Source organism: Notolabrus celidotus, chromosome 2, assembly GCF_009762535.1.
Source record: "Notolabrus celidotus isolate fNotCel1 chromosome 2, fNotCel1.pri, whole genome shotgun sequence".
Lineage (NCBI taxonomy): Eukaryota > Metazoa > Chordata > Actinopteri > Labriformes > Labridae > Notolabrus > Notolabrus celidotus.
The window spans coordinates 11,960,217-11,984,155 of record NC_048273.1 but is presented as its reverse complement, the minus strand read 5'-3'; the positions used below and the strand labels follow the sequence as shown (position 1 = coordinate 11,984,155).

General features: G+C 39.7%; 2 protein-coding genes across 4 annotated transcripts; both read left to right on the top strand.

Annotated features, from left to right (window-relative positions):
- Positions 1-1,590: 1,590 nt before the first annotated feature.
- LOC117804706 lies at positions 1,591-7,320 on the top strand. Of its 3 annotated transcripts, XM_034673028.1 has the most exons (5): positions 1,591-1,739; positions 2,058-2,459; positions 4,752-4,808; positions 5,319-5,447; positions 6,974-7,320. In XM_034673028.1, the coding sequence occupies exons 1-5, from the start codon at positions 1,652-1,654 to the stop codon at positions 7,126-7,128; spliced, it is 831 nt and encodes a 276-aa protein (XP_034528919.1). In that variant the 5' UTR covers positions 1,591-1,651; the 3' UTR covers positions 7,129-7,320. The 3 variants fall into 3 exon arrangements, with proteins under 3 accessions (XP_034528919.1, XP_034528933.1, XP_034528928.1); XM_034673042.1 differs by lacking the exon at positions 2,058-2,459; XM_034673037.1 differs by lacking the exon at positions 4,752-4,808.
- An 867-nt stretch (positions 7,321-8,187) lies between these two features.
- On the top strand, positions 8,188-23,135 carry si:ch211-129c21.1 (uncharacterized protein LOC563087 homolog). Its single transcript, XM_034674616.1, has 14 exons — positions 8,188-8,384; positions 14,075-14,596; positions 14,889-15,031; positions 15,982-16,044; positions 16,419-16,517; positions 17,879-17,978; positions 18,290-18,400; positions 18,606-18,757; positions 18,937-19,109; positions 19,383-19,539; positions 19,648-19,870; positions 20,436-20,551; positions 21,212-21,431; positions 21,558-23,135. Exons 2-14 carry the CDS (start codon positions 14,488-14,490, stop codon positions 22,322-22,324), a joined length of 2,433 nt encoding a protein of 810 aa, XP_034530507.1. The 5' UTR covers positions 8,188-8,384; positions 14,075-14,487; the 3' UTR covers positions 22,325-23,135.
- Positions 23,136-23,939: the final 804 nt, after the last annotated feature.

Below are 23,939 nucleotides of genomic sequence, written 5' to 3'. Positions count from 1 at the left end.
TATAATTCAACCACACCACAAACATAAATCTATGCAAGCAAGTGTTCTACTTCACAAATGATTAGAGACACGTACTCTACTTACAGAGTAGACAGGACCTACTTTCAGTCTCTTTGTACGCATGAAGTTCTTCAGGTTGTGGTTTCCATACACATACAGAGTTTCAACGCTGGGTCTTTATCTCTCTAAAACAAACTTAGAATAAACAGGCATTTGTTATTACGCAACGTCCTTCACTTACAGTGAACTGATAACAACTTTACACAAGAAATGACAGTAGATGAGTCCAATAGACCCCCAGAGGTTTTGGTGTGAATATAGGTTGATTCTATCTACTAATGCAGAGCTCAAAATCATTGCAGAGGTTATCCCAGGTCAGAACTAGACGGTATTCTTTATATCATTATTTGATCAAACTAAACCATTACTACTAATGAGCAAGAACTTGGAAAGAGTGGGAACAAAAACAGGTAGACAACTTGAGCATAACTGAGCTCCAGGTGGGCAGCCATCTGCCTTGAGCAGTTTGGAAGAGAGAAAGAGTTTAGTACGCGTCTCTTACAGTAAACTCTACTAATCAGCCTCTATCTTGCTTGTGTCCCCTGTAATACACTACCAGTCAAAAGTTTGGAAATGCCTTCTCATTCAAGAGTTTGTATTTATTTTAATTAACACTGTAGATTAATACCAAGGATATCAAATCTGAAAGAACATATATGGAATTATTTAATGCGCAAAAAAGTGTTAAACAAAGCAGAATATGTTTTATATTTTAGATTCTGTAAAGTAGCCCCCTTTTTCCTTCATGACAGCTTTGCACACTCTTGGTATTCTCTCAGTCTGCTTCATGAAGTGGTCTCCTGGAGTAGTTGCTCATTAACATGAGCCTTGTCAAGAGTTCATTTGTAGAATGACATGCCTTCTTAATATGTTTGAGACCATCAGTTGTGTTGTTCAGAGGTAGGGTTAGTACACAATGGATAGCCCTATTTGACTACTGTTGCAATCCAGATTATGGCAAAACCAGATTATTTCATTGTTTTGATGTCTTCAGTATTAATCTACAATGTCAAAAATAATTAAAATAAACACAAACCATTGAATGAGAAAGTGTGTCCAAACTTTTGACTGGTATTGTATATCAAATAGTTTGTGGTTGAAAGTTCTGCATACTTGGTTGTGTCTTGTCACAGGAAGCCATGCATTCCTCAGCTTGTGAGAAGATGTGGGGACTTGGTGAAATGCGTTTTAGCACCCTAGCACCAAAACCCACAAGGGTTTCACAAACCCCCCATGTGCCATTTTTCTTACTGGAGACTCTAAACAAGATAAAAAAGCACGTCATCGGCAGGATGTATCTTCATATCAGTGTGTGAGATGAAGCTTGCCACTTTGATGTCTTATAATCAAAAGAAACAACACTTCAACAACAGTGTTGAAGTGTCTGGTCCTAAATCTCTCTTGTCGTTTTGAAAGCCTACACCTTTTTCCATCATATGTTGTTGTTTATTTGATCTCCACCTCTCACTAAAGGCTTTGCATTCTCACAGTACCCTAACACACACAAAAAAACCCATCTCCTCCTCCCACCCACACAAAGTTTTTTTGGTGTGTCAGGTCATGTGTGTAGACAGGCAGTGAGCGAGACAGGATGAGTCTGAGAGGAAGACCACTTCTCATTTCACACCATGAAGATATGAAGATGTGGCGGAAAGAGTTGACTCTGATGTTACTTACAGGTAAGATAACTGTGTTGTTTCTGGCTTGCACTTAGACTATTACAAAATTATAAAAGTAGAAAACTAACATTTCTATATATCAATGTTTCAGACATTGATTGACAGACAATACCCCAAAACTCACCCTAATCTTTTTCTGTCTAATCCTCTCTCTCTCTCTCTCTCTCTCTCTCTCTCTCTCTCTCTCTCTCTCTCTCTCTCTCTCTCTCTCTCTCTCTCTCTCTCTCTCTCTCTCTATCTATCTATCTATTTGTTTCTGTGTTTCTTTCTGCCTGCTTGTCCATCCACCTGATCGTCCATCTATCTATCTTTCTGTAGTGGCAGTGATGGTGATATCTGGGGAAGACCCTGTGATATTGAATAAAACAAAGCACACAGTGCTACGTCCCTCTGGTTCCTCTCTGACTCTGGGCTGTAGTTTGGATACAGAGAAATACGAGAGATTCCGCTTGTTCTTGTACTGTAACCCCTCTGGACCTTCATTCACTGACTCACACCAAATTTATGAGATCTTTTACGGAACCAAAAATCACTCCATTGTGTTTAAAAACGAAAGGCAGCTCAGGGATGATGGTGAAGGAAACTACCTGGGGAAGACTGTGCTCAAATACACTCTGTTAAATGCTACGGAAACAGACAGTGGATGGTACTTTTGCAAAGTCATAGCAGAGATTCCTGACTTGGCAAATGAAAGCAGCAGTGGAACAGAAATCATTATTAGTAAGTATTATGTTTATCTCATAAATCCAGTGTCACTGTCCTTCAGCTAGCTTCAGTTTTTCTCATTTGCTTTGGAACAATTTTCACATCATTTTTAAAGCTGTTGAAGCTGAAGATTAATTTCCTGAAAACAGCTCCTACACGCAGCAAACCACGCTGATGAACCTGCAAAATCTCTAAATCATCCAGAACTTTTAATTCATTTGTCAAAATAAAGTGAATGTGTGTCAGTTGATGTGAAGATGCCACCTAAATAACATGATTTTGTCTTTTGCTTGAACTGAATGCCTAAAGTTTGATACGGTTAATATTCTTCACCTGACTCAATGCTATTATGTGCGGAAGTGGAAACTCCAAAGACACTTATTTGCAATTTACTAAAAAAGGGTGAAGGGTATTTAATTAAGATTTGTACGCCATGTACAAAAAGTGAATTCTCTATCATTTCTTAAAAGCAATAGAAGATAAAAGAAAACTCACACAGCGCACAGCACAGCTCTGAGTCCAAAAACATGCATTACCAACCAAACTGCCTTGAAAACACCAGGCCTCATACGTCCATCGATTGATTCAGTCAGTCAACTTTTGTTATGACAGCCCCAATTTATAACAAAAATGATCTTAAGATGCTTAACGGAAAAGAGCAGGTCTAGATTGTACCATCATTCCAAAGGACTGTTATTAATCTGGGGATTAGCACTGCAAGAAGGGTCCTGGTTCAAATCCCAGGCTGGGCAGGTTGCTTCCTGTGTGGAGTTAGCATGTTCTCCTCATGTACTCTGGCTTCCTCCCACAGTCCAAAAACATGTGTGACAGGTTGATTGGTTACTCTAAATCCCATATCAGCCCAGTAATGGACTGGTGACCTGTCCAGGGTGTACGCCGCCTCTTGCCCAATGTGAGCAGGGAGAGGCTCCCCGCTACAAACCTGAACAGGCTAAGTGGTAAAGATACTAGATGGATGGATGGATGATATCAATTCACAAATGAGCAGGCACTTGGCAACAATGAAAAGGGAAAACTGTCTTTAAAAAGGGCACAAAACCTCACAGAGACTCACTGGTGAACAGCCATCTGTTGGGACTGACGTGAAGGGCCTTGACAGAGGGATAGAGGGAGAGGCAGAGAGAAAAATAGAGATAGAGACAAAAACACACAAAAAGTCATGGAGATGTAAAATCACAGCAAAAATAACAGAATAGTCTGTCACACAGTCTACACACATTAACTGCAGTCACATAATAAAGTTATAGTGCACTGGACATCCTGCTGCACTACATCCTGTCTATTTGGCAACGCATGATGAATTGCTCGCTTTAACAGACACAGCAGCCACTTTATATCAACGCTATTCAGTGCTTCTGTGCAGATTTTGAAAAATAGACAACTTGATCTGCATGTGATGTCTGACACAATTAAAAAAAAATTCATTTTTTTTTTCTTTTAAATTATTATTATTATTATTTTACTATCTTTTAGGGTCCTTTTCTTTTTTTTTTCGGTGTATATGACCCTGTCCTCTTTTATTACTACCCTATGTTCACTGCCATACGGTGCGGGGGGTTGGGAGTGGGGGGTGGAGGGGGGGTCAATCACGTGGCTGAACTATTACTTATGCTGTGTTTTGCAATGTCAAAGCCACTGTAAAAAAAAACAATAAACAATTGATCACACAAAAAAAAATAAAATAAAATAAAATAAAATAAAATAAAATAAAATGTTACATATCATTGATAATGGAACCGTAACTGAAAAGAACCATTATCTATTTGGACATGAGACATGAACAACACATGTTTGGGGCGCTGTTGGCCTAGCAGTCTAGGTGCACGCCCCAGGACATAGCTCTCGTTGCAGAGGTCGTGGATTCGATTCTGACCTTGGCCATTTGCTGCATGTCGTTCCCATAGGTCGTCCCCCACTCTCTGCTCCCCACAGCAACTGTCTGTCTTCAGTTGTCCTAATGATGAAAGGCAAAAAAAGCCCAAAAACACAACTTAAAAAAGACAACAACACATGTATGTTCAGATTCATACACAGAATGAAGGGTGCTGTTTCTGTTATACAAAAGAAACAAAATGTGAAGAATTTCCCCCCCAAAAAATGAAATTGAAAATTTTACCCAAAGCAACTGAGAAACACTGTACAAACTCTTCTGCTTACATATCTGCTTTGAAACTGACTACATGTTAAAGCTGAACAGGTGTAAATTGGACAAAGTCTGATATATATAGATGTAACTCTTGTTTTTGCTTTGCTTCTTAAAGTAACTTTTGTTTCCTTCCATGGCAGCCAAGAGCTTGGAGCATACAACGTACCCATCACTAACCATAGTTACGAGTACACAAGGTGTGTGTGTATATATATACATACAAGTATCTAGGTCTTATGACCAACAATGCACTGTGCATTTCGCACGGTCAGGGCTGATTTAGGAGATTTCCTGCAGAGGCTGCTCAGAAGAGGTAACAGTAAATGACATTGATCCACTTATAGAGGTGATAAGACCTCTGGTGTGAAAGCTCAGAGGTGTTAGTGGTTTTTAATGAGAAGTGAACATGAAGTCACCGGAATGTGCAGCAGCTTCACACATTACAGGAAAACTGTTACTTGACTTTGATGTAGTAAAATCTTTGATCACATATATAACAATATTATTAAAGCCACATTCTTTAAAAGTGGTCAAAATGTAGTCTCTCTAAATTATTCAACAAGTCAAAGTTTATTTATGTGGAATCAACTACAGTTGTGATAATTACTAGACAATTGGACCACTGTGTGCACACATGGGCTTACTTACATATACAGATAAACTGACATATTGTAATCATATCTTAACACTAAGTTTTTCTCTGACAGAAACTGTGGCTCCGCCAGTCCATCTGATCGACTGGTGGCTGTGGCTGTTGGTTGGGGTGTTTGCCGTCATTCTGATTGTCCTGCTGCTTGTAATCATTTTGATGAGAAGAAGACGCAACATGCACAGAGGTACTAGTCTTTCAGTTCAAATTGATGGTATAAATAACCGTCTTGCTCTACCAACACAACAGTGTACTATATTTAAAGACTGAGAGAAGAGGGCAAGGCACAATGAGGCAGCCACTCTTAAAAAACACGAGAATGTATCATGCTCCTGAGTCAATACTGCTAGATCATTTGGGAAAATTAAATTTAAAAGAATATTTTTTTAAATAAAATGTAGAGTGAAGAAAGAAGTGGCTGTTTCCGCCCAGCTCCTCTTCTCAGGTTGCACAGGTGTATGTGGTTTGACAGCAAAGCGTGAGACAAACTTATGCGTCAGAGTAGATGACGGGACTGCCAGCCTTCTCCTGTGTGGTCTATGTACAAATGTCACAGCCTTTTTTAATTAGAAAAACACACCACAACCATGAAAGGAAAAAGACCTCATTCTGCAGGCAGGAACACGGCGGGCCAAGTGACCAAATACTAAGAAAAGTATTTGATGTTTCAGGAAGTAACTGAAGTCATGCCAGTGAATCCACCCACACCACACCACCTACCACTTTTACCTGAGCACTAACCACAACTCACAGGATTGTTGATTCAATTCAAGCTTAAATTAACATTGTTTTCTGGACGTTTCACATATTCCAAGTTTTGTTTCTAGCAATAAGTTGACTTAGCCTACATGATAATATACATCACTAGCTGTTGGTTAAAGAGCAACAAAATAATAATAATAATAATAATAAAAAAAAATAATAATAATAATAAAAATAATAATAAAAAAAATAAAAATATAAATAAAATCATAATAATAATAAATAAACAAACAAATAAAAAAAGAAATATAATAATAACAATAATAACAATAATAACAATAATAATAATAATAATAATAATAATAAAAGTACATATTAAAGAAATGCAATAATAATAATAATAATAATAATAATAATAATAATAATAATAATAATACAAGTACATATTTAAATAATGCAACAATAAAATTACATTAGATAAAAGAGGTGAGCCCTGTCCATTCACCACTCATTGTAACAGCAGCTTATCAATTAATAAATTAATTGATTAATCGATTGACAGGATTGATAATGATTATAAAATAGGGTCATATTTGACTTCAGTCTTGTTTCAACAGTTTATGCCTTTTAACAGCAAATCCTCTGTGACTGTATTGTTATCTCCAATTGCCCCAGTAACGCTCTTAAATAGTAAGTCTTGACCAATATGGGTACTGGTGCTTTTCAACAACATTTATTATTGAGCAAAATAAATAATCCAGCATTCACAACCATTCAAACTTACAGGGCAGAGATAGATTATAGGACAGTAGTGCAACCTGTATACATACACTTAATGCAAAATGCCACAAAGCTGTCTGTTGAGTGGAACTATTTTGTGGATTTAAACCAGGTCAAGAGCATTTCTTCTTGAAAAACAAACACAAACAAAAAATATCAGCTGTCTGACATTCTGTATTTGAGTGTTTCCATCCTAGCAGATGAAACTCATCCTCTTCTTGTCTTTTAAAGCAATGGAAGATCCCATATATGCAAACACCCATCGGCCTTCACCGCGGCCAGGGATTCCAGCGGAAAACCTCAAGACCGTTTCTTCATCCCAAAACCTCCGTCACCCGAGCACTGCCAGTAGGTACGAAAATGGCAAGAGGAGACAAAACCGATGAAGAAGCCATGGATCTCAAGTATCACTGACTCAGCTCCTCCTTAGATGCAGTGGCGTGTCCAGAGGGGTGGTCAAGGGTTGTACTGGCAACACTTGAAATCCAATTGGCCACCCCAAAATCCTAAACTATGATTGGCTGTTTGCCTTGTCAGAGGTGGGGTTTCTGTTAAAAACTATAATTTGGGATGAGTTAAATGGCTGACAGTAGATTTCTTTATTAGTAGCCTCAAATGTGACTTTGAAAAAACATCTTTTGTAAGTCCTTAAAGAATTAAGCTTAGAAGATTGATGCCACTTTGTCATGTTTTTTTTTTAAGTCAAAAGGAATATAACAACTGTTTAATACTTTAATTAAAGTAGGTTGTGAAGACAGAAAGGGTAATTGTTATTTATCTGTAAATGCACTGGCCACCCCTGCCTATGAAAGAGCCTCAGTTAGACCAACCCGGTCCAAAAGTTCTGGGCACGCCCCTGCTTAGATGTAGTCATCATAGCTAAAATCAAACTCACAGCTGTGCGTCTTTTCAAGCATCACGTTTTTCATTTAATGTTCAGCTTTTGTAGGAAAAGGTCTAGTCCTTTCCTAAGAAGAATTCCTTTGTATATTCTTTTATTTCAACCTTTGCATTTCACCTCAAGTAGTTCCTATGAAATAGCAGCAACCAACCACTAGATGGCATAAGATGAACATATTTTTATTTCCAGCATTTTAACACCTGATACATTCTGAATTCTCTGTTGCTGACAGAAGCCTTGTCATTGTAAATAATCAAAACAGGCAATGTGTTATTTCTAGCTCTGTGAATAAGAAGTAAATGGACTGAGATGCTTATATTTATAACCACAGAATTTATTCAATTTCATGTTTTTGCTGTACAATTTGTAATAAATTAAATGTTGGAAGGCGTTGTGATGTCTTATACTTGTGGGGTCATTCTGTCTTTATTTTGCAGCTAATTCTCATTTCAATGTCCTATTCATACGACAATAAAAAAGGGAGTCAAATCACGGGAACGCCACTATTGTTTTGTGGTCACAGCTGATTGGTTGCAAAGTGAGAGAGTGTTTTTTTTGAAGAAAGGTAGAGTCACATGACCAGGCACTGCCTACCGCGGGGAGCTGCCAGATAATCGCTCCCTGCAGGAATTAGATGTGGAGTGAACGTTACAGGTGGAGCAGAGCGCGTCGAGCTGGATCAAAGACCAGAAAAACAGCAGCAGGCTCAACGGTGACTTATGTAGATGCTGACAACTCCGGGTGAGTCTGATACCGACGACATGCGACTCTTTTCTGACTTACTGAGTTGTTTGTGCACAGCTTTGTCCCAGCAGGCTTCCTCTTTTTTCCACGGGCTGCTTCTGGGAATTGGATTTGGCAACCTGTGGGGTTTAAAGGTGTAACTTCTCTGTCTTATCTAAGATTATGGGGAAGCCTAATCTAATAATAGCAGCCGAAAGCTAGACTAAGCACAAGAAGGATATGCGTTCAGACTGCGTGCAAACACTTCATGCAGACAGACAGACAGACAGACAGACAGAGAGATACACGCTCCAAACTTGTGGGGTCGTGGGTACAGCTTCAGGACAAGTGTCTCAGCAATGGAGATTAAATTGAGCCCTGGTTGAGACCACAGGCAGGACTGTGTTTATCATTTCAAAGTTCAGAGATTTCCCTTCTGAAAAGCAGTGACTCACTTAGTTTGCACACCTTCAAACACATTTCTAAATAAAATACTCCATAAAATGGAACACGCAGCTTGTTTGCGCTCTAGGTTTTCATAATTTGCATTTTCTCCTTGTAAACAGAGCTAAAAATGTATACAGCTGTATACATAATTCATTAACCTCTGAATATGCCTTCCTGCATAATAAGACTGAATTGAAGTGAATGGTGTAGGGGTTAACTTGATATTTCAAAGTGTGCAGCTTTGTGGATGGTGAGAATTATAGCATATGATATGTAAGTCTGTGAGGCAGAGGGAGCAGAGGATATATAAATGCTGTCAGTGCACTTGCTCAGGGGATTGCCCAATTTTAGCTGTCACACTGCAGCTCAGTGGGGTCGGCTCACACCAGCAATGTGTGGGTAAAGCTGGCAGTGATGCACGTCTCCTTTATGTTATGCTGTATATGCACAGCAAATGTGTTCAACGCTTAACCTCTACTACAATGAGCAACCAAACTTAAAAGACCATCAAATGCTGAAGGAATACCTTTTTTGTTTCTTTTAAAATATGAAATTATTCAGGACATGTTTGTGCAATACCTGTGTATCTTGCAATTGAGCAAGACAATGATAGAAAATTGAAGCAAAGGTTTTGTGTTGCAGCCCTGTTATTACCTCTTTAACTTGACAAACAGACAGTTTAATGAAATCACTTTTGTGGTTTGATTTTCAGTCTAAGCTGCACACCGCGTTTTGTTGTCATGGGTGTTCCCGTCTGTCAGTGAACTTGTCACACAACACAGGCAGTGTCGGCAAAGTGTTCGGCTCTTCTTATTTTCCTTTTGTGCCCCAGATCCTGCTGAGACTTGCCTGGGTGTGCATGTGTTTTTTCTGTGTTTGCGTGTCTTCAAGTGAGCATTCACACTCAACCAGACTTGTCTCATCAATGAAGAGTCATTTGTCAAAACAGAGCTGACAATGTTATCAGACAGGTTACTGTATTTACAATTAGCTGTTTTATAACCCTCGTGTGGTGTGGCTGTTAGTTACCCATTAGCTTAATGATACGCGTCGTTAAAGGCTCAAAAAGTGTCCACGCAGCATGTTTTTGAAGTATTGTTTTTCAGGTAATTACAACTCTCCTGCTCCCTAAAACAAAAGGTGGCAAGCTACTGTCATTATGATGAAAAGCAAGGTTTGTTTTTAGCCATCTGAGCTTGCAAAAATATAACCTGGTTCTGAACTGGGGTGTGTTTTCCAGTGAGTGTTTCACAACAGAGTCTGTGACACAAGGAGTGTCAAAGGTGAACACCCTCCCACAACCGGTTTCCTGTTTAGGCCCCCATGATGGAACTCTGTATCACAGCCAGCTCACCAGCCGGCCTGCCAGTGGGCTGCTCGGCTTACATATGACTGGCAGACGACAAGAGACAGGCAGGAAAACAGTCCGCCAGTGACTCAACCAGCAGCAGACCTGTGGAGCAGTTAGTCAGCCACACAGGTGAATCAGTTAGAGCCAGAGGAGGCCTCGCCCATCCAGCACAGCACAGCGTCATTCAAATGCAGCACACCATACCCGAGGCCCTCACTGTCACGGCTCTCTCCAGCTGTTCCACCATTCACACAGCTCTTTGGATTTGGATTTGTTATGAGTCACGGTGATGACAGCACTCCGCTTGTCTGTGCACGTTTTGAAACACTGCTGTTTAGGAGATGGACTTTGAACGCAGCACGTAGTTGTAGAGAGAACCCCTTAGAGGAGTTTTGTAGATATCGAGGAGGCTCCTGAACAGACTATAAATATCCTTGTGCTTCATGTGGATGGTGTGTCTGGAGATACTGCTGTAGGGTGTCCTCGGCCCATTGTGCTGGTTCATGAGCAGCCTTTGAACTCACAGTTGTTCACACTCTGCAATGATGGCAAGGAAAAACCCACCAGCAACCAAAGTGCAAACTTTCTCTGGATTTTTGATCTGAATAAGGGTACACATGCAAATACACTTTCACATTTACATTTGGACTTGTTGAGATGTAGAGAAACTGTTTTAGTCTCCCATATATAGCTTTTTCTGTGTTTGTAGATGTTCATCTTCCCTGACTCTTTGGTTGCTGAGACTTTCCATGCAATGTCAGTGCAACCATTACTACAAATGTCAAAATTCTAGAGAAACAAAAACAACAAGCTTTTATAGTGTTTTGCACATTATTCATAAATATTCAACTGCTTTCAAAACCTGGAGGGATAAAACCACAGGGTAATATAGAATCCTTTATGAGAAGAAACAGAGAGAGACAGAGTTATAGAACATCTGTCTCTGCTATGGGCAAGACATGAATCAACATTTATCTTCTATAAACAAAAGAGATAACTAGATTTCACACCCGTCTTTCACAACATATACTTTGACTCAGGGGAAAGCAAAGTAGATTTAATGGTTGTGTAATATTTCTTTGGTCACTAGGAGTTAGGGAAAGATGAATTCAAGCTTGTAGCGGTTAGATCGCAGGACAGAGAGAAAGTCAAAAATGAAACCAACAATTTAAGCATACATGAAGAATCTGTTGTGGACACCCTGCTGAATTGTGTGGCTCTTTATGTACAAGCAATGAAGGTGAGTTATTAGTAAAGGGTGTATGCCATCAAGTTTGCAGCTATTGCAGCTTATACCAGTACTCCATTAACAAATGGGTTTTGGCGAGGCATTTGTGACGCTGTCCTCCATTATTTAAGGGTCAAAGAGACTATGGGAGGGTCTTTCCTGATTAATTTTAAACAACAGAGCAGGCAGTAGAGGTTGATAACATGGAGACACTCAACACAGATGTTATTATCTGATAGTCCTATAGTAGCTTTTCTAGCATGATTAGAGGTGTTTGATTTTATTAATATATCGTAAAGCAGCACCAATCAAGTAATTATTCTATTTACATCAAATAATTAAGAAAAAATAAAATGAAATAATTTTATTTAATTTTTAAAATATATATATTACAATTATCACTATCACTATTATTACTATTATTATTATTTATTTATTTTTTATTATTATTGTTTCGTTTCATTTTTGTCTGTTTTCTTTTTTGTATTGTATTGTCATTATTTGTGTCTTGAGTTTTTGTAAATCTAAACAAACTAAATAAATCAAATCCAATTATGTAGAATGTGAAGCGATTGCTTCTTGTTACACACTTACAGATAATTATGTATCATTATGACAGAACTCTGCATCATCCCTCAGCTGTGGAGAACCCAAGGAGAGACAGACAGAATGACCAGGTGAAGAGAGTTGAGCATTTCACAACAGCCTTTTCTCAATGAACTGGTGAATACAGGACAAGACTTAGTAGTAGAGTAAATATTTGACTTGGGAGGAGCTTGTTTTCTGCTGTTTTAACTGCCCCCCAAAAGACCACAAAATATTTGCAGCTTCAATTCAACATTAAATAAATGATTTATAACCAATCATAAATACCTGAAGCCAGACATACTTTAGTTGATTTGTATATTGTGTTCATTCAAATGTAAGAAAAGACTAAAAAGAATGTAAATTAAAGTAAATTAGTCAACAAAATGTTCAAATATGGAGGATCTCTGACTAAACAAAGCCCACTTGTGTAAAAACCTTGGCTTTGTACACCCCCCCCCCCCCCCCCCCCCCCCCCCCCCCCTCCATAGTGTGACTATGGATAAACACAGGAAGAGAAAAGAGGGACAACTGCTGCGCGCTCTTTTATTGTTGTAACCATACCTGCGTGTCTGCACTGTTAGGGGGGGAACTGTCAAACTCTGTGTGAAACAACCTGCAGTCATTCCATTCAACTTTAACCCTCAACCTACACACTCCTGCCCCCCAACCCCACCAACACAAACGTACACACAGCCTGAAGGCAAAAGTATGCAAGATGTTGGCGCTCTGACAACAAATGAGCCGTCCTATACGTGCACCAGCTCGTCCTACCATGTCAAGTAACAACAAGGAGGGAGCATGGCGGTTTGTTGCAAAACGCACATTGAAAACTCAGGTTGTTCAGAGGCACTGGGGAGCGAGCGCTCGGCTCTCTCTCTCTCTCTCCAGGGAATTTGGAAGCTGTCATTTTCTGTCAACAGGCGAGGGCTCTGTGGTGTGTGTTTCAAAGGATGCACCTCTATGAAATGATATGAGTGTGTTTCTCTCTGCGAGCTCAAATCTAAATAAGTGTTGCAAAGCAGATGTGTTGTGCCGCTGCTTTTGAGCCCTGTGCACCCAAAAGATAAGAATATAGTTTTTACCTTGTGAGTCTGCTCTTAAGTATGCTTTGTGTGTTATTCATAAAAAAAAAGTGCCTTGATGAATTTTGAATGAGGCTGCGCTGCTCAGTTAGTCAAAACAGAAGGGAACTCGACGAAGTGGTAAGTCTCAATTCAGCGTGATTCCCAGGGTGGGGATGGAGCGTTAAAGCTGTGAATTATTGTGATCTGCATGCATGCCCGAACCTGAACTGATCCCCTCTGCTGCGTGAACCCCACTGAGCCCAGAGGAAGCAGGTTCTTATCAGGGAGGAGGACAGGAAGACACTGAGTGAAGGAGGAAGAGAGAGTGGGGGGGTTGGTGGGCAGCGGGCCATTCTGCAGTACTTTACTTAACATCAATTTCCTCTGTGAGGTTTACCCTTAAGACTGTCAAGACTGTTTATTGCTCTAAGACCTCTGATGCAATAAGGGAGTTTAAATTAAAGTTAAGGTATCTGGAGTTTTTGAAAGTAGTGTGTAATTCTGTTTTTTTTATATATATTATACATGGGATGACAAGTAAAGTGCAACTCAGAAAGCTGAGGTGCTCTTTCAAAAAGAGGCAGGATCCTCTCACCATTAGTTGACTGGTAAAAGATCTTAATCATCTGAAATCTGTTTCTCTTTCTGTAATTCTTGCTAACTATCAATTTACTGCTCAGATTTTGTTGTTGGTAATTACATCAGATTGCATGAAGTTTGCTTTTTCTTCAGAGGGAGAGAAACAGCACTGTAAGCAAAGACCATCGCATTCACTTTGCAATTATTGTAAAGAAGGCACATCAAAGTTTTAAAGTTGCTCTATGTATTTAATGAGTCATGAATGATGAAATGTTCAGAAGAAAAAGTGGAAAGAAACCCCAAACCAGTCTGTTTTCAAAGTGAACACATTTTATTTTTTTCTCATTTTCAAATGCAAACATCATTTTCAGTCTGAGCATCAAATGTCAGTCTTCCCACATCATGGATCTCTTTAATTATTAACACCTACATATTTTTATATCTGTTTTAGGTTGGCACCGAGAAGATGATCTCCTCCAGCGCTCCTCGGCAGTAGGCGTGCAGCATGGCTTCTGCTCCTCCTTCCAGAGAGGACCGAAGTGGCTCATTAACGCTGCGCTGGAGGCTAACACCGACATAGATAATTTCTACGCAGGACACCAACTTCAAACTCAACAGACGCAGGCTGATTCCTCTCCACTGGCCTGGTTAAACATACGTATGAACTGTCTCTAGAGAGCCTTTGAAAACAAAGATGGCTAGTGCCAGAGTGACTCATGTTCAGGAAAGTGACAGCACAACAGTGTAACAGAAGCAACACCTGGACTGAGACTTTGGATCATGCTATCTCTCTGATTGGGTGCTTTGGTGGCAGAGCTGGACTGTGCAGCTCTTTCACGCTAAGACAAACCTGGATTCTGAGCCATGTCTCTTCTCTCAGCCTTGAGCATCATTTGTGGATTGATGCTCCATGTTTCATTTAGTGCAATCAACACTCGCTACGGTGTCCCACGAAAAACTGTCCTCTACCAGAGTAAGTGAGAAAGACTTATCAGCTCACATTCATAGTGTTTGTCTGATTATGGACATGAAAATACAATGATCTGCAGTAGTTTAAGACACATTTGAACATTTTAACCATGATACACGAAGAAATAATACAACTTGATCTGCTTTGTTTTTGTGCCAACTGGGACTAGCTTCTGAAATGTTTGTGCAGTAGTGTTTTGTTTTGCTGTGGGAGCATGTTTCAACTTTGTTTCACAGCTACTGAAAGAGAAAAATGAGTTGATGCAGTTGAGTAATTGAGATGTTCTCCTGTTTAGACAAGCTGAGCTTGTTCAGAGAGGAGGGGATCTTCAACTACTCCACCATGCTCATGCACGAAGACCTGGGTGTGGTGCTGCTGGGAGCCAGAGAGGCCATATATGCTCTGGACATCAACAACATCTCTGTGAGAAAAGCTGCGGTAAGAACATCACATGGGCTTCATTAAAAGAAAAGATTAGCTAAATATAAAATAGCTGATAAAGAACGTCTAGGTATTAACTTGCAAATGCTCCTTTGCATTATGGAATAGCTTTTAATTAACTTTTTATTGCAGATTAAAACCGAAAGATGTAAAGACAAAAATCTGTATGCAGGGGTTGAAGGCATTTTATCAAATGATTAGTAAGCCACTCACTGTCAGACTTTTGCTACCTAATCATGGATTACAGAAAGGTTTCCCGAAACTTTTAGCTCATAACGCCTTTGAATGAAGTCATGTCTATTTGCGAGCCAACATCAAAGGTTATGAAGGTGTGGACGTGAATTATGAGCAGTTCAGTCAGATTTCTTCCTCCCAGAATGTCAGATATGGAGGATTTCAAGAGGACTGACAAGGTGAAAGTATCCAGTATTTCACAAGGTTTCGCAAGGTTGAGAAGTACCAGTTTGTGTCATAAAAAAAAAAGAAAAAAGCAAAGCCTCTTATTGCATTTTACTTTTTGGAAACATTTCAAAAGGTCTAATCCTAATCGGTTCACTCTGAATTCTCTGTGTGTAGTTCACTGCCCTCTTACACTGTTCTGTGAGTGTGTAGTTTGGCTAAAGATGGCTCACAGAAACACATTAATGAAGTGCTCTCACATCAGCAGCCAGTTTAACAATGTGCATTTGCAAGTGGAATGTGAATGAATAATGGTCTTGAGTTTGCTCTCAACAGTAGTCTGCAGATTCATTATTGTACTTACACAGATAACAGTCACCACTAAAGACAGCTTGGTATACTCATCTATGCTGTGTACTGACTGCTCTTTAAACACCACAAACAATGACATGTGTGAGGGTTAATGTGCTACAGCTCCACTGCTGTGATGTGTGTTGCGACACCCTTTCTGTGTGCTTTGACGAGATTCTTTCTCTCTGTTGATGCAGGTGTATTGGCGAGTTACAGAGGAGAAGCAGAGGGAGTGCACGTACAAAGGAAAACATGCAGAGGTTTGTGTAATGCCTTTCAAACCCTAACTGTTACTTCTAGGGCAAAGATATGGCCTTAAAGGATGAGTGAAAGCATTTGCTCCCTGGTGCAGTTTATCTCTATGCATTTGTAAATCATTTATATGGGAGTCTTTTTTTTCCCCCCTTTTCAAGTCTTCACACAGAATTCCCTTTGAAGTGCTTTGCTTACGGCTACATGGTGAATGTCCAAATAAAGGCATGAGAAGAAAATACATGTGCACAGCCTTGACCTTTTGGTCAGCAGCTCAATTCAAGGCAGGCTGTACAGTGTATGTTTGTGGCATGTTTGTGTTTTTGCGGCTGAACTAACAGAGCTCCAACCTTGGCATTCTCTCTGTTGGATCTTGTTGCAGGTGGAATGTCGAAACTACATCCGAACCCTGCACAGACTGAACGACACAACAATGTATGTGTGTGGCACGAACGCTTTTAGCCCCACCTGTGACTACATGGTAAGTTTACTTTACAACATGGAGTTAGTTAAGAGGATTTTAAAAACTATGTCTATAGACAGGACTCCTGTTTTTGTAGCTTAAGGGGAGCTTTGGGACATTAAAACCATTTGCACACGTTTGCCCCTTTTTTAATTTGGTTTTAAATATTTCATTGACTTCATCATTCCCTTTTAAACTAATAATGAATTTGGGTTGTAAGGATCCAAGTTGGTGTTTTTGCTGGTTTAGAGGACTGGATTTACATTCAATGTGTTGAATGGTCAATAATTTCAAAAAGAAGACCATCACCAACAATTTAAAGGACCATCTCTTAAGAGAGTCTTACAAAATTATTGGTGACTTCATATAACAGGGGAACACTGCAGTTATTATCAGTCCTTGGAAAATCAAGCATTTGTTTGGGACTACTTTAAAATGAGGATTTATAAAACTATGCACTCAAGCTGAGACAAATGTGTTTACTTTTATACTTTTCTTTTTACAGATTGTATTTTATTTGAATTTTAGATTTAGGTTTCTCTATTAGTTGTCCTTACTGTCTTGTTGTTGGGAACAGGTGTTCCAATCACCTCGTTAAATTCCTTGTGTGTGCGAGCTAACTTGGTAACTTGGCAATACAGCTTTCTTGAATCTTGAATCTTGAATCTTGAATATATCTGGTTCTTGGGTGGTTTTGAACGAAAGTTACACAGAGTACATGGCGTTTTCTTAACATTAACTACAGTGCCCATGTCCATAACAACAAAGGAACACATCCCCCAGTGCAACAGTGTTGCTCATCAATGCATTTTAATGTATCTATTAGCATAACTCTTAATAATGTTAGTGCTTGCTTAATAATTTCCTATTTAAAGTTATATCTTTGGACATTTTGGCCTTTTAAAAGATAGGACAGCTGAAGAAAGACAGGACATGTTGGGAGTAGACAGTGGGGGAGGACATGCAGCAAATGGTTGAGGCTGGAGGTCAAAATAGCGACCACTGCAACAAGGACTGTAGTCTCTGTAAATGGTGCGCATGCTTAAACTGCCCCATTTCCTTTTCAAAAGCATTACATAGAATCGGATTTCTTAAAAATCTTGACAGTTGATCTTTGTTTCTTGCCTCTGCAAGGTGTAATTTGGACCATGTTTCAGTCAAACATCAGAAATGAATCAAAAAGAGTTTACCTTTTCTCTAAAAAAGGTTAAGTCATACAATAAGTATAAGCATTTTGGCTACCACATACAATTGAGAATTAAATCTTCTAATTCCAGCTGTGTATCCCACAACTGTGTTTACATAAAATGGTACAGTGTTTCTTTATGTCCTCTCTTTAAAAGTTAACTTTCCTCTCCTTTTCACTTTGTTTCCTGCAGACGTTCTCTAATGGACAGCTGAGGCTGGAGGGAAAGCAGGAAGAGGGAAAGGGGAAGTGTCCTTTTGATCCCTTCCAGAGATACTCCTCTCTCATGGTTGGTAAGTGTTTGAGTCAGGTGTTGCTGCCAAAGAGAACAAAGCACAGAATCCTGCTGAATGTTCAGAGTGCACCAGCGGGAGGGATAGAGCATGATCACTGCCGGCAGATTCTACCAGCCACAGGATTTACCAGAACACCAGATGCACTAAAAATATCCCAACATCTGCTCTCTCGACACATGTACTAATTAGTCTCATAAGCTCAGTTCAGATCAGTTCATCAGTAGGCATATAAATCAGGTATTGTTTCAAAGTAATAATAATAATGGTTTCCAGGAATTTAATCATTATCTCTTGTTCCTGTCGAGCAGGAAGTGACCTGTATTCTGCTACATCTATCAACTTCTTGGGCTCCGAGCCTGTGGTTCTGCGCAGCTCGGACTTGGCTCTGCGCACTGAGTTCAAGAGCTCCTGGCTCAGTGGTGAGTTCCTCCTCTTCAAAAAACTGGCCTTTTAAAGTTTTATATCATAGTCGGAATAGATTAGAGGCATCAGCTGCAGCAACAACCACACAGCTTATGCATGATGTAGCTGATGTTTGTAGATATCTTTTAACCGACACAGATCAAGGTTGTGTTTTCTTTGCTTTCTGCACTAAAGAACTCATTTCATGTTTTATGATTTCAGAGCCAAACTTCGTCTACACGGACTTTGTGGATGAGAGTTTTGATAGTGCCGACGGCGATGATGATAAAGTATATTTGTTCTTCAGCGAGAATGCCATGGAGTACGACTTCTACAGCAAAGTAGCCGTGTCTCGAGTGGCCCGTGTCTGCAAGGTATCATCAAGTCCAGAATAAAAGAGATTTAAGTGCACTGATATGTTTACTTCAGAGAGAAAGTATTACTCCTCTGTTTGGCTTCATTCTCCCTGTCTGACACATGTCTGGTTGTTGTTATGGTTTAAAGTTATATCTGCAGAATATCATATGACAGAGCGCTCTGTCTCTGTGTTTAGGGGGATATGGGCGGCCAGCGGACACTCCAGAGGAAATGGACATCGTTCCTGAAAGCTCGTCTGGATTGTTCTCTCCCTGAACCCAGCCTGCCCCCCATTGTCCAGGATGTCTTCCTGCTCAAGCACAAGGACTGGCGGAAGAGTGTCTTCTACGCTGTCTTCACCCCACAGTCGTGAGTGCTTACAACCAAATCATGATTCTGCCTACTTGAGGATGTGTATCAACAAAGTTATTGACCTTTTATAAGAATATTGGTTGGAAAAGTATCTAAATCTTTCACTTAGAGTATTTAGTATTTCAGTATCTGATTTATGACTAATGGGATAAACTGTTTTTTTGATGCACAAGTGATTATCATAATGTCTAAGAGGTATGCTGCAGTCAGTCAAATGTGGCCATTGATTTTCCATGTGCTTGACTGAAAGTGTTTTGTTTATGTTTCCAGAAGCTTGTCCCAGGTATCTGCAGTCTGTGCGTACAGTGTGTCTGCCATCCGAGACATTTTTAATGAGGGCAAATTCAAGACACCTGTTGCTGTGGAGACTTCACATGTCAAATGGGTGATGTACACTGGGGAGGTGCCAGTTCCAAGACCAGGGGCGGTGAGTCTGAAGACCTTGTTACACGCCAGATGTGATTCTGGATACTAAAAGAATGGAAAGCTAAACTCTTTTAAAAGACAACACTAAATTAAAGTTTTTGCATTTCAGTGCATCAATAATCTGGCACGTAAAATGGGGATGAATCGTTCGCTGGACCTGCCAGACAAAACCCTCCAGTTCATCAGGGACCGTCCCCTCATGGACGAGGCTGTTCGCCCTCTGACAGGAGGGCCCCTGCTGCTCAAGAAGGGAGCTTTGCTGACTCGGATTGTGGTGGACAGTGTGTTGGCGCTGGATGGACAAAGATATGCCGTCATGTTCATCGGCACTGGTAAGAAAGTTGTATCCGTAACAAAAGGGATACAGTATTTTAAGAGTGGTGTGTGATGTGAGGAAGAGGGACTAGGTATACCGTATTAATGTTCTTTAAATCAAAATTAGTATTAGATAAAGAAATAATTCTATAATGGAAAATGTTATTTAATGTTTAAAAAAGAGACAGTTATTTATTTAGAGTCAACAACTCAGCTTATCTGTTTTATTGACACTGTCTGTTTTACCAAAACAACCAGCACTGCCATTAAATCTTAATTCAGATGTTGCCAAACTCTGATTGCTGCACAGAAATATTTGACACAGCCCTTGCCAACATAGAAAGGAACAACAATAATACCTTTTTCATATAGAATCCCTCTGCTCATACTCCAAATCCAATAATGTTTTTACCTCCTCTGATGATACGCTTTGAGAGACACCTCAGCATTTGTTTTATCTGTATCCAATATCATACACACTGAGTCATGAGAGGGTTTATGAAAGCCAGGATCTTGGTTATTACATGTGTGTATAGTGCCTATTACATAGGTATTTAACAGTCCTCTTCTGTCTTCTATTAGCAAACGGTTACGTTCAGAAGGCCGTCAACTATGGTGGAGAAATGTTCATCATAGAGGAAGTCCAGCTGTATGAAAACGCTGTTCCTATTACCATTCTGCGCCTGTCATCCAGTAAGGTGAGTCATAACATATTCAATTAAAAGCCAATACATTGTTAGCTGATCTTCATCGTCATCATCACAAGCTTTAGTGTATACTGATGTTTTCATTTGCAGAATTCAGTTCCTCAAAAAATTTTGGAATATTGTGAAAAAGTTCAATATTGTAAACAAATGATGTCACACCCTAATCAGCTGATTAAGTGGAAACACCTGCAAAGGTTTCCTGAGCCTTTAAATGGTCTCATGGTGTCATCATCGATGTAAAAAGAGCCCCAACCAAGTATTGAATGCATATAAATGAGCATGCTTTTCAGAAGGAGACATGTCTGTATTACAAATCTATATTTTTGGTCTTATGTAATATTCAAAATTTTTTAGATACTGAATTTTAATGAACTGTAATCCATAATTATAACAATTAAAATAAATAAATGCTTAAAATATTTCAATCTGTGTGTACTTAATCAATATAATATTTGAGTTTCACTTTTTGAATTGAACTACTGAAATAAATTAACTTTATTGAGATGCTACCATATGTCCAATAAGCTTTAATGTACCTCGATTTAAATATATAGTAACTTATTTTCCTCCAGCACTATGCAGAGAGGCTTTAACAGTGATAAAGATGGATTCTATAAAGTGTTCATTTTTTGTGTTGTTATGCAAACATAGGGCCAGCTATATGCAGGCTCAGAGTCTGGTGCCATCCAGATGCCAGTCAGTAACTGCAGCCGCTATGACACCTGTGCGGACTGCATCCTGGCCAGGGACCCATACTGTGCCTGGGACTTCAGCGTCCAGCAGTGCTCTTCAGTTTACACCTTATCGCCCTCCTCAAATCCTGCACTACAGAGTCTAAAGGAGGGAGACGTCTCCCAATGTCCTGAGCCAGGTACATTTATTCTCAGGGTGTTGTTTGCATGTGTTGCTGGATAGACCTTTTCTATCAAACAGCCTCCAAGAAGGGGTGATAATTAGTATTCAGCAGGAAAAACAGAGTTTTTGTGTCTTTTTTTAGAACCGGTAGCAGCTGTGGACTTCACCCTGGTCCCAGAGAACAACATCCAGCTGCCCTGCCAGCTTCACTCCAACTTGGCGCAGGTCCTGTGGCGATTCTCTGACCAAACACTTCACTCCAACAACAAATACTACATCTACAGCGAGGGCCTCCTCATCCTGAGTGCCACTGAATCGGATTTAGGCCTGTACACATGTGACTCAGTGGAGCAGATCAATGACAAAACATTCAACCGGACTGTGGCTGTCTATCGATTAAAGCTCTCCTCTGGCCCAATAGTGGAGGAGAGCACTACTCCTGGCACTGAGGTGTCAGATTCCTCTGACTCAATTCCCAGTCCGAATACGGCTGCACCAGGAGCAGGGCCAAACCAGAGCATTGAGGACCCCTCGTCCCCTGAAAATCAAAGTGACACTGGCAGGGTGACACGTTTGGAGGTGGCTGTAGCTCTGCTCTCACTGCTTTGTCTTTCCCTAACGGGGGTCATATTTTGGATCTGGAGCCGAGGACATTGGGAATGCCTAAAGTTTGCAAAGCGCTCCAGTGCAGCAAGCGAGGCAAAAAGGCACTCAACCGAATATATGCATATCCAGAACAGAACTTCAGAGATAAAGCTCCTGGGGCCTGAGCCTGGTAGACCTTGCAGTGCCAATAATAATCACTCTGCTGTTGACTTCAAAGGGAATGGGGAGCACCACTTCACACCTATGGCCAACATTTCAAGTTTGGACGGTTTGGGATACATAAACGATGAGTCAGAGATTTGACTTTGCTGACTTATAGAAATTAGTCGAAAGGCCAACGACGGTGCACTAATTACCTTTCTATAGGTGTTCTGCTGTATAAAAGCTTTTTGACATTATAAATTCCTTTGATTGGGGTCTTTCTTCTCCATGTCCATGTCTGACACAATCTATCATATCCATACTCTAACTGGGCAGCTGATGTTCACTGAAGAGACACTTGAGGATTTCTGGAGGAATTTCCACTTCAGGAAGAATTGAAATTAATTTTTTTATAAATGTATTTTTGTATAATTCTTGTGAATACACTTGTATATTGTGTACAGCCTAGACCATTTTTCAACCGTTATTTATTTGTGAAAATGAAGTTTTATTTCAGCTTTACAAGTTTGTGGTCTAATTCTTTTACATATGGTCAGAAACTACACGTTAAAACACGTTTCCATGCACATTTCATTTGATTGATTCTGTTAATTTACGACATTAATCACTCTGAGGATAAAGTGAACTGTCTTTAGCGATGCTAAGATGGATTAATAGATTGTACTGCTGTTTTATTTACAGAGGACTTTAAAGATGGACTACAGATATGTCTGCATTTAACTCTCTTAGTTAATATAGATAATTCCTGTTACAAAACACAACATCATTTCACTGCTGTAAAAGTTATGAGATGGAAGGTGAAGTAGCGCATCATCGGGCAGTGTGGGTGTACATTTAACGCTGAACACACTCTTTTGATCAGACACGTAGAGCAGATAACTTTGTCTTTTGATGTCAAACTTTGGAAAATCCAGTCCTTGTTGACAATAAAAAGACTTCCTGAAGACTTTGACGTGTGTCTAGCTGTCAGTAATGATTACTTGTCTCTCACAGAGCTCAGAGACGTATTTGAACGTGATCCAAGGATTTCTCTGACATGTCTTGAAGTTTTCAACCGGGTTCTCCTGTGGATTCAGTATAACATGAATAACAATGTGAAAAAAACATGCACTGACACCAAAGTAACCTCTGTCTGTTATTGTGGCATACATCCCTGACTAGTGAAAATTACAGGAAAAGAGCCTGCTGAGTGTTTTTCACACTCTGTCATTTACATCTCTCCTCAGAGCTGCCTTAGGTTTGATTTTAAACAAGTGCTGTAGATCTGAAAGGGCTGAAGTGGGTATCTGCTCAATTATTCAACAGTGCAGTATAAGATACTTGTCAGGAAGTGAACCAAGGCTATATATTTATCTTACCAGGTAATAAATGTATAATATATTACCAGAGCAGTAGCATAGATTTCAGTTTTCCATGTGCTTTAATGTCTGGCATGTGTACTGTAGCTTTAAGATAAATCACTTTACTTTGATTTTTGAGTTTCTTTGTTTAAAATAAAAAAAAAGGAACCAATGGGCTTCAACTCCAAGGTGTGAGTCTAATTTCCCTCATCAGGTCTTCTTTTTCTTGAAAGATTTAATGAGGGTTCTTTTCATACTTTTAGGTCAGACTTCCCTGCACTTGTCTGTGATGCCTGCATGCTTTTTTCATCCGACTCAGTTTCTTCAAACATTCCTTAGAAAAGGAGAAAAATCAATATCATATCCTCTTTGCAAGGTTGAAGGATTCTAAACTGAGAACAAGAGAGACGGAATAA

What these genes read in the sequence shown, in the direction of transcription:
- si:ch211-129c21.1 (XM_034674616.1), top strand. Translation starts at nt 14,488, where the DNA reads ATGTCTCTTCTCTCAGCCTTGAGCATCATTTGTGGATTGATGCTCCAT. An exon ending in ACAAAGGAAAACATGCAGAG is followed by an intron (nt 16,045 to 16,418) that starts GTTTGTGTAATG and finishes ATCTTGTTGCAG; the next exon opens with GTGGAATGTCGAAACTACAT. An exon ending in GCTGTCTTCACCCCACAGTC is followed by an intron (nt 19,110 to 19,382) that starts GTGAGTGCTTAC and finishes TTATGTTTCCAG; the next exon opens with AAGCTTGTCCCAGGTATCTG.
- LOC117804706 (XM_034673028.1), top strand. Translation starts at nt 1,652, where the DNA reads ATGAGTCTGAGAGGAAGACCACTTCTCATTTCACACCATGAAGATATG. An exon ending in TGGAACAGAAATCATTATTA is followed by an intron (nt 2,460 to 4,751) that starts GTAAGTATTATG and finishes CTTCCATGGCAG; the next exon opens with CCAAGAGCTTGGAGCATACA. An exon ending in CATAGTTACGAGTACACAAG is followed by an intron (nt 4,809 to 5,318) that starts GTGTGTGTGTAT and finishes TTTCTCTGACAG; the next exon opens with AAACTGTGGCTCCGCCAGTC.